This window comes from Brachionichthys hirsutus, chromosome 3 (genome assembly GCF_040956055.1).
Source record: "Brachionichthys hirsutus isolate HB-005 chromosome 3, CSIRO-AGI_Bhir_v1, whole genome shotgun sequence".
NCBI lineage: Eukaryota > Metazoa > Chordata > Actinopteri > Lophiiformes > Brachionichthyidae > Brachionichthys > Brachionichthys hirsutus.
Genome location: NC_090899.1, coordinates 1,347,072 through 1,357,570, shown reverse-complemented (window position 1 = coordinate 1,357,570; position 10,499 = coordinate 1,347,072). Strand labels below are relative to the sequence as shown.

Genomic DNA, 10,499 nt, shown 5'->3' with positions numbered 1-10,499 from the left:
TCTGGTTCTGGCATCACTCGTCGTCTGACGTCACAACGGGGGGGGGGGGGGGTGCATGAGTGCATGAGTCGAAGAAAAAGAAGCATGTTTTTGTGTGCTAAAAAAAAGTAAACCTCACCGGTTACCATGGTAACGTGCTGCGCGTGCCCGCTATGAATTTAGTTTCGGTTTCATTTTCAGAGGCGTACTCCTATGGATGCTTATGAAGGTCACATGACCGGGGTGAAGCCACGCCCCCAGTCAGATTGTGTTTTGAAATGAGCAAATGAGAAACGTCAGTCTCATCCTTCAAAGCGGCTTTCACTTTATTCGTTCTCGTGAACAAAACTACAAAAGCTTTCTTGTTTACGACCGCGTCCTTGTTTATTTTCAGGAAATATTTCCATACATAAAAACAACCTGTACAAAAACAACACACAACAATCAGCAAATATCACACATCCACTTTGCAATATTCAAACTAAACATTTTCTGTGCAATACAAAATAAATGTACACATAGTTCCCGTATTATTATTTTTTCAAAAAATAAAAAATTGCTGTTATTTACAAATCCAACAACAAAAAATAACAAACATTCTCCACATCAGGTTTTTATTTAACGCTGAACTCACCAGAAGCTTCTATTATTATTTCTTTTTTGTACAGACTGTATTTTTTAATCTCAAAACTATCGTTTCTAAATGAGCTGAAAAGAATGTCGTTTTCTGTTTGTCCCATTCGAGTATTACAAAGTACTGTTAGTATTTATTCGCTGTCAGGAAGGCAGAAATGACAATTTATCCGTTTTTGTTTTTTTATCCACGGCGAACGCTCGACGGCTCGGGTCCTTCGTTCCTCCTCAGCTTCTAATCGTTAGTTCAATTTAACTCAGAACAAGAACAAAGGTGGGGAAAAAGTAAGTAATCATCCTCCTCATGGACTGTTGCAACCCCACGCCATTTTAAAGGGGACGATCTTGAGCGTCGCCTGTAAGCTATTTCAAAGCTAGAAAGGTTTCCCTCGAATAAGCGGCGCTTTATTGTTTTTAATCCCTCGAGCGTACGACCGCACGAAAGGAAACGTTCGGATTGTAAACTTCTTACGGTTAAACAAACTCCAAAGCAGGTTAGAAATAAAGTGATGACACCAGACTAATACTACAAAACCACAAAAGGTTACTCTACTACAACCAAAAAAAAGAAAAAACGAGTCCGTCGTGAGCAATAAAATCTATACACGTATTTACTTCACATCCGTTTCGTCGGATGCAACGCGTCGAAACGTCTCGTCTTCCTGCGCTCTACGGTTCCGAGGCAGCGCTTTATGGCAATAGAAGGTAGAAGTCACGTGTGCATATCATGCTGCACTAATATAGTGCAATGTAGAGCCTGAAACAAAGAGGGGGGGGGGGGGGGGGCAGTAGCGTCGGGGCTATTCCTCCGTCGGCAGGTCGGTTCATCCGACCATCTCAGGCCGAAAGAGAAGGAAACGCTTCCCTGTTGTTCAAGACTGAAAGAGATTTGAGTCCAAACCTTGTTATGGAGATCATCCCCCCCCCCCTTCCCCACCCCCCCCACCCCCCTTCCCCGCGGTGACTTTTGGCAACGTATGAATCGTCGGAGCGTCTTAGGCCTCCGGCGACTCAGCATGTTTAGGGACAAGCAGAAAAGCGTGGAGGGAGAGCTGCGCTGCCATGTTTGGAGGCGGCAAAAGAGCGTCCACGTGTCCCCCGTGTCCCCGTGTCTGATGTCTTACAGAGGGTGGGACGTCTCAGAACCAGCGAGGCAGGGGGACGTCGTGAAGATGATGCTCAAAGAAACCAGAAGGGGCCGCCGCTCGACTCGGAATGGTTCCAACCCACCGGCGGCGCCGCCAAGAGGGTTTCTACTGTCGTTTCCCTGTCCGTTCAAGCCCCGCCCACGTCTCCGGCTGTATGGCTGTGATGAAGGGGGGGGGGGGTCCCCCCCGGGGGACTACATGTCCGTGTCCCCGTCGTAGGCCAGGGTCAGAGGTTTTAGTCGGTTGTTCTGCTGCCTCTGTCTCGGAGGTCTCTTTGGCTTTTTGCTGCGTGGAGAGATAAAAAAAAAAAAAACCGGGATCAGAAGAGAGGCGGGAAAACGTGCGACGTTTTTTCCACTCCAGTAGTTGGCAGCGGCGCCCTGATTGTCAGCGCAGGGAGTATTACCGCATGAAGAGCGGTTGGTAAACAAACCCTCAAGAGACAGCGTGGAGAAATATTTAACAGAGAGACGGAGATGATAAAACAAAGGAGGGTCAGTCGTCAGTCGAAAGCCAAGGCGAGGAAATACGACGTAGCGTACGTAGCGCTCGGCTTCACCGCGACTCCGGTGCGAGAAGAAGACCGCACTTCCTCGTTTTGCTAAAAGAAAATCGGCACAATTGGTTTTTCATTTTGGTTTTGTAGGTTAAAGTGTTCGTTAATGTTGCTGATCAATTAAAATTTATTATTATTTATTGATGTTATTTAATTTTTTATTTAATTGTAATTAAGAAATAAAAAAAAAATATTCAGGCAAATTGATGCACTTCAAATATTTTCTGTTGCATACAAAAAAAATGGTAATAAAGTTATTCTTTGTTGTAAGTTGATCTATATCTCTTTCTTTTTCATATTTCTTTTTATGTTAATAAGGATACAAGAGGGGGGGGGGGGGGGGGGGTCGCAAAATGTTTTTTCTTCCTGGGGGGGGGTGTAACAGAAAATAATTGAGAAGCACTGCTTTAAAGGAAGGTGTAAACAGACTACGGACAGGAATCCACCACCGATGGGGGGGGGGGGGGGGGTGTCGTCACACTCCTACGAGGATCTACCTGGACGGTTCGCCCTCACCTGCAGGTCACCAGCTGCAAGATGGAGGTACTTAAAATCTGGAGGGTGCGTTTGAGGGACGACCCCCCCCCACCCCCCACCCACACCTGTTTAGCCGCTATCGGCTTGAGCCAGCCGTTGGCAGTCGGGACAGGTGTAAATCATCTCGTGTGCATTTTGGCCCGCCCACACCGCCGTCCCGTTGGCGCCGGATTCTCGGGCCTCGGCACAGGAGCTACTGCTCCAACGAGACGATGACAGGATGGCGACAAAAAAAAACAGAAATAAAAACAAACATCTGAGACGTGAGGAATGGGGCGGAGCTTGGACTGAAAATGGGAGGGGGGAGGGGGGGTGAGGATGGGTCTGATTCCATGAGCGGTTCAACTCACCAAGCTAGGTATATCATAGACACCACAAACACGAGCAGCACGAGCGCTCCGGCGGCGACGCCGTACACCCACATCTTCAGCTTCCCATCTGTGGGGGAGGAGGCATCAGTTTGTGCGTTCCCACTCCGGCACGCGGGAAAACCGGAACGCCGAAGATGAGAGAATGAAAAACAAACGACTGCTCACCTGGGCCGTAGGGCTGCAGGTACCAGGTCCGCCCGCTGCGACCCGGCATGTTGGCGCCGGGGAGGGTGGGGTTAACGGCACGGCTGGTCTTCACGTCCCCCTTCTTATCACCTGCTGTGGGGATCTCCAGGACCGGGATGGGGGCGCACAGATCCAGCCCCCCGGAGGGGGACAGCGCCTCTGTGAATCCCTCCTCGCACATGCAGGTGCCGGCCTGCAGGGGGCGGCGCAGAATCACGTTTAAACTGCAGGCTCGGATGGAATTGTTTTTACGAGGACGGGAGATCATCTCACCTCACTGCAGAACGACTTCGGCATGAGGCACGGGGGGTCGCAGGAGCTGTTGTCCAACGGAGGGTTCATAGCGGGACAGCCTCCTGTGGGGGGGGACAGGCGACTAGCAGATCTAGCAGATCCTTACATTGCGGCGTTGATCCGAAGCTTCGGGGGGGGGGGGGGGCTTACCGGTGACGTTGAGGCCGTCGGAGCGCTGACACCAGACTGAGGGGGGGGCCGAGTTCCCCCCGCTGAACCACTTGTAGTCGTAACATCCTCCGCCTGAGAGGTAAACAACAACAACAATCAACACCTACAGACGTCACCGAGCGGAGATTAATAAAGCAGCTGCTGAGGGGGGGGGGGCTGCTCTAGAAAACCCGATTGGGCGACCCGGTTCCCTTTGAGGTCAGACGGACCGCCTGCAGGTGCGACCCTGCATACCTTTGATGCTCTAACGTCTCGCTGACGCTGCGTGAGTCGAGTCTGCCTCCGGTTTGCTCGGACTCGCGTCCGTTCAGGTGGACTCCGGCGGTTCCGCTCACCTGTGCAGGGCTCGGACTCCCACGCCTGGTCGGGACAGAGCTGCAGGTTCTCGGGCTCCTGGGCCAACACGGCACGAGAGCGAACCCGGACGGAACCGAAGTCCACGCCGGCCCGCTTGACGCAGATGCTGACGCAAGAGCTCCAGTCGGACCACTCCATCAGGTAGCACTCACCTGCAGGGCAAAGAGGCGGGGCACAGCAGGGGGCGGGGCGAAAGCAATGAAAAGAAAGCATTAAAATATAGATAATAATAATATATATTATGTTTTTGGTTGATAGCAGCTTAAATTTCACTTCGTTTAGACAGAAATATCTGATTCGGAAGGAAGGAAACGTCTCCTACGACAACATTAACATTTTATTTGAGCTACTTCAGCATTTCCGCAAACAATCAAATTTAATTTTGAGCAAAAGTTGAGGAATTAATAAATATAATTTGGGCAAAAACGCAAAACTGAAGTTTCTAAAATGAAGGAAAATGTAAACATAAAGCCGGAGACGTCTCTAATCTTTGGCTCCACGCCAGTCAGCCACAATGCAGGCGACACGTTTCATCTAAATAAAGCAGGCGGGCATAAAGGCGTAACTCGACCCCCCCGGCGTCGCCCCACATTCACCTGTGCAAGGAGGGATTTCTAAGATAACCGCCCGCTGACCTGTGTGAAATCGCTCGCCGTGGCCTCGAGCCTGATGGCAAATCGTTTAATTTCGCTTCCTGCAGAGTTTAAGATGTTCAGCTGAGGCTTCACTGCATCACATCTGAATTCATTCTGCAGAAATCAGATGCAAATCGCCCCCCCCCCCCCTCGTCCCCCCCCCCCCTGGATGATCTCTGAAGATCTAGGTCAGCATTTCTCAGCGTTTCCCATCTCAGGGACCGCCTCGCGCTCGGAATAGAACAGAACTTCTACCTGCAGCGCTTTTAAACATTCCAATCGCTCCCGTTTTGATTGAGATGGAATGATGAACGATCAATTATGAGCTGAAATAGAAACAGAGCTCTTTTTTGGGGGGGGGGGGGGGGGGGGACTCCTCGTTTTCATTTTGTCTTCTGGCAGGAGCAAGCAGCAATAATTTCTGCCTTCAGGAGAATAACCGATTTATCTTCGAGCTGTTTCTCGTCTGCGTTTCTTTATTCATATTTATATTTCCGATATGTATGTTTAGCATCTGTTAGCTGTTGCTGAACGTGATGCAAGTCCGCGTTCTTAAACACACACTCAGATTTTATGGTTGTTTCTGCCTGCGAGTCTCTTTTTTTTCCTCCGTTTAAAATCGTTATTGAAGTTTTTTATTACGACAAATACGTTTTCTTAGCGAGGTTGCAAAATGTGAGTGAAATAAATGCTTTAAATGTTCCTGTTCGTTCATGCTGACGTTAACATTCGAGCTATGCTTTAACATGATGGTAAAAATGCGTCACCCCCCCCCCCCCCCCAAGATGGACACAAATAGGTTTGTAAAATAGTGTGAATTCCAATTTTCCAATTTTATAATTGATCGTGTACATTTACTGTTTAAAAAGAGAAAGCTGTTGAAAAGTCAAATCCATTTGTTTGTTTGTTTGTTATTGTTTTAACCATTTATGATCGATAATATTAATAAATACTTGCCAGATTTTGACATTTCCATTTCTCCGGGAATAAGGGGCAAATAATTGGCAAAAAGGGGCGTGGACATTTATTGAGAAACGACGACTAAAAAGAGCAGACGGATTTTATAACATTGGGAGTAAGAGGGTAATAAAGCGTCTCAATCCCAGTTAACCCCAGTTCTACTCCCAGTTAATCCCAGTTCTTGATGGATTGAGACTTTAGAACCCGGCGGTTCAGAAGGACACGCTCCGTGTCACGGCTAACCAAGTGCAGAAGTGGAAGCCGTTCCCACAAACATCAGAGAAGCTCCACAGCGTTTGAACCTAGCATGAAGCGGCGCCGCCAGCGACGGATCGGTGCCGATCGCCGCCGCTGCAGGCTGGAGGTTCTATTCAGGAACTCGCCGGTGGACTTTTACATTTCCTGCTGTTTTATGGAGCTTTTTTTGCTGCTTCGAGGTCGTTTTGGTCCACAGATTAGCCGGAAGCTAACTCGAGCGTAATTGCTTTTATAGTCGTGTACCGTTTCTGTAAAATGACACAATAAACAAATAAACACGATGGTTGCTGTGTATATATATATAAAACCGGACCGGAAACTGCTTGACGGGAGGGTTCGTCGAATCTTTGATCACGTTTCCATCCTTTCATTCGCGGGTTGCATGTAATCGCTGCGTCATTTAAAGCACTGATCGAACCCGATCGAACCCGGTTCCTGCCGTTTCCATCTTTGCTTATCGCTCCTAATTAGCCGATAGCGCCTTACCGAGCGTGCTAGCTTCTGTGTGTGATTGGGGGGGGACTAAAAGACGTCCCAGGTGAGGCTGAGCTGGATCATAATCCGGACCTGGGAGGTCCAGTGGAAGCTGATTAATGATGCTGCACAGGCGGCTCCAGCTGATTGTGGGGGGTGTTATTATAGGGTGTCATAATGCATTATAACATCCTAGTTTATAATGCGCTAATAAACACTCGGAGCTCGTTATCGTTCGCTCCTATAATGAGAGTTTTACGCGTGTTTGTGAACGGGACCGTGTTGTGATCCAATAATACGAAGCGGACCCGGTCCGGTTTAATACGGCTTGTAGAAGGTTCGCTGGGCTCACCGCGCCAGATGTGCTGTTAACCAATCAAAGAGCAGCCGTCTGTGTGATGTTCAATCAACGGCTCGGCGCTGCGATCCCTTTCCCATCCCATCCGTCTGCACCATTCAGCTGCAGAGGGACCGTTTAGCCGCCGCCCGTTAGCGAGCCGCGCTTGTTTCTCAGTCAGAGAGCCAAACGTTTCCGTTTATTTCTGTTTCTGTAAATACATGTTTATTGTTCCCGTTTCTGACCTCCCGGCTACATTTAACAGCCCGAGGCTCCTGTACGTGTAAATCGCCCCACGGCGACCGTAGACTTCCGCCTCTTCGATCTGCGCTCCTCTGAATGACCGTCTCCATTCAGCGCGAGGTGAATAAACGCATCAGATCTCCGATGCTACGCTAGCCCTCGGGGTTTCTGTTATCTCGCCCACACAGATTATTGATTCTTGTGTTTGTGTGTGTGTGTGTGTGTGTGTGTGTGTTAATCACTTCTACGTTTCTTCACCGTACAATCGGATCTAAATTAAATGAAGTAGCTGTCGTTTATATTCGCCCGGATACGTCTTAATAGCTTAAAACAAAAACAGCCCGGTGGACGGTGGGCGTGGCTAAACGACTAGCTGGGATCACCTTTTGGGAGGTCAAACTGACTGAACTGGGTATCGACCTCAGGTAAACTGGGGGAACTGGAAGCGAACGATGAGACTCAAACTTTCTCGTTGAGACTTTACGACCTTGGCAGAGGAGAGTCGAGGGCTCGGAGTGGCTGCAGGCACTTAAAACAGAACCTCGCCGTAAATTTAACGCTCCTATAAAACGCCGCCGTTATACAAAGCATCTGCCGTGCCATAATGTAGTCCTTCAGGCGAGCAGCGACCTCTGCGTTTAGAGGTCACGGTAGACGCAGGGAGCCACCGGTTAGAAGTAACAACATCTTCCCTGCAACTAAAGTATCTTAGGCCGATCGGCCGATCCGTCCCGCCCGCCTGTTACCTGGACAGGGTAGCGTGCACGCCTCCTTCAGCCTGATCCGCTTGTCCCCGCCGATCGCCACCTCCAGGCTGCTGCACAGCTCCTCGTCCACCAGGCTGGCCTCGCCGTCGGCGGAACCGTCCGACACGGAGCAGGACAGGTTCCGGTAGCGCGTCCCGTGTCCGCACACCACACTCTGGACAGGACAGGGACACCACAGAAGAAGAAGAAGGGGGGGGGGGGGCTTAGTCATTTACAGCGACGGCTGGAGGTTTTGTCCTTCAGCGAGTCAGACTGAGGCCAAAGCGAAGCCATCCTGCTACGATAACAGGAAGTGGAACGCAAACAGGAAACTCAAAGTTTTGACAGTATTAGTGCGAGACAGAGACACACAGCGGCTCATCAATCTGCGTCCCTGTGGAGACATTGTGTTTATTTAGTATCTAACTAACAATCATGACCAGAATTTAATCTAAAAAATATATTCATATATATTTTTCGTATTTCCTCAAATACGGAAATGCGGATTGTTATGATCTCGCACTGGCGACACTGAAAACCAAGAGGTTTTACGCCATGAGACTTTCCTCCAAAAAACTTCATGAAATTTGATGAAAATCAGCAAAAGTTGAATTTGTTTTTGCAGAAGATAACGATCTGCCTGCAGATGAACCGGTTCTGTTAGTTTTTTCAAACATGGTTTTTATTCACAAACTAATTAAATTAGGTTCCCTTATACTAACGTCGTAAAGACTCATTGTGTCCTGGTTGGGACTCGAACCCGGGATAAAATGACAGGAAAGAAACAGGAATTGTAGTACTTGTAAAGTCAGCATTTTAGGGGACGTATCAGAAGCGTTGTTTCCCCAAGCGCCACGTACGCATCAAGACATGAATAAACCGTCATATTAGCACCGCGGTGCTATTTCTAACCGCTAACGCTGATGAACGCCATCGCCGTATTTATCACCATCGTCGTGGACGAGATGCCGACGCTCCTCAGAGACGCTGAGATTTAAAACTCGTTTTTAATTCGTGAACCGGCGGAGAGGAAGCGATCGGAGGAGACGGCGGCGCTGCAACTTTTAACAAATATGTAATTAAAGTGCGCACGAAGAAGCCCGTCGTCTCGGCGACGGTTTAATTCAGTTAATCAACGACAACGAAGCGCCTCGTTGCGTTCTAATGCCTCGAAAGGCCGTTTTGTCATCATACCGACTTCCTGTCTTTGTGTTTGGACTATTTATCCTCTTTAGCACAAATCAGATAAATGCTACAGTGCAATTAGGTTGCTATGGAAACACGTTGTTGACAAATTAATGGTTTGAACCTTGATAGTTTTGTTTACTTTCAGTACTTCTGATTAAAAATGATGCGCCCTAAAATATTCATGAAGTAAAGCCCTTCCTTCGCGCCGACGCCGCGTGCCCCCATCGCCTGAATGACACGAGGAGCGGTGAGGGAATGAGTCACGTCCGTGGGTAGCGGTGCATTCTGGGTAATGGTTAACCTCGGATGGGAGTAAACGCGGTTACAACTTCTCCTCCGTCTGCTCCCCTCTGACAGATAGCGTGATAGCGCTAAATGAGTAGCATAAACTATCTAAATGAACGCTAAGCGGCGACACGACTCCCCGTCCTCCCATTAAACTCCGCCCACCCTGATCTAATCGGACCCGGCGGCATCAAGACGAAGTGTGAAGCTGCCGCCGAGCCAGTTTACGCGACGCGTCGGCATTAGAAGCTCATCCGACTGATTTCTGCCGTCCGTCTGAGCTGAGCTTTGATGAGGTTGTTCATCAATACGGCCCCGACGGCGGGCTGGGAGCCGACGCCCGTCGACGCAATCGTTAACGACCCCCTGACGTACCTCCACCCGACACTCCGACCAGGGGCTGTACTGCCAGCGGTAGCAGGGCCGCACGGGGCAGGGCTTCCACTGCTCCCTCTGGGCGGGGCAGGGCCGGCCGTCGCCCTGCGACGCCTGAACCACCGACCGGCGCCGCCGCATCTTACCTGGAGACAGAAAAAGCATCAATGCAAACGCGAAACACCTGAATCGGCCCCGTCTTCCGGATCTACCGGTAAATGTTTTGAGTCCTCGCCGTTATTGCTGCCCGTGGTCTCCGTCAGAGCGGCGAACGGAACGCCGCGCCGCTTCTCTGCCCTTTCACCAGATACAACACTAAAAAACGAGCGCGACCCCCAAACGGGCGCCGAACGCTCGCCGTTTCAGCCTTTCTTAAACTTTTATCTCGTTCCTTGCGATTTAGAAACTAACCGCGTCCACCATCTTCTTCAAAGCGTTCCCCGCCCCCCCCCCCCCCCCCCCCGAGGAGCGGCTGGATGCAACGGTGCAGAATCGATTGTGTGAACTACCGGAGAAGCGAGCCGGCACAACGGGGGGACGAATGCTCGCCGGCTGTTTGGGAAGTCTGCGGCGCCTCTTCAGCGAGAACGCCTGCGTCCGTTTGGCGAGTTTTCCTCGGCTAAACGCCTCGTGGAGGAAATTTATTCTCTAATTAAGCTTTGCTGACCGATGCGAGGTTCTGTGTGTAAACGCCTCCAGACTTGCGCTTTACGTCGCTTCTTTACATTCATACATGCATTTACAACCTCACAACGACGACAACAAC

At 49.8% G+C, this 10,499-nt stretch overlaps 1 protein-coding gene across 1 annotated transcript in view; it reads right to left on the bottom strand.

The window, feature by feature from the left end:
* Positions 1–2,922: 2,922 nt before the first annotated feature.
* thsd7ab (thrombospondin, type I, domain containing 7Ab) overlaps positions 2,923–10,499 on the bottom strand; it is a 57,086-nt gene continuing 49,509 nt past the window's right edge. The window contains exons 24-31 of the mRNA XM_068757336.1: positions 9,734–9,879; positions 7,886–8,060; positions 4,193–4,384; positions 3,855–3,947; positions 3,684–3,766; positions 3,390–3,603; positions 3,204–3,291; positions 2,923–3,052 (exon numbers count right to left, since the gene is read on the bottom strand). Coding sequence (XP_068613437.1) covers positions 2,923–3,052; positions 3,204–3,291; positions 3,390–3,603; positions 3,684–3,766; positions 3,855–3,947; positions 4,193–4,384; positions 7,886–8,060; positions 9,734–9,879 — 1,121 coding nt within the window. The remainder of the gene's footprint in view (positions 3,053–3,203; positions 3,292–3,389; positions 3,604–3,683; positions 3,767–3,854; positions 3,948–4,192; positions 4,385–7,885; positions 8,061–9,733; positions 9,880–10,499) is intronic.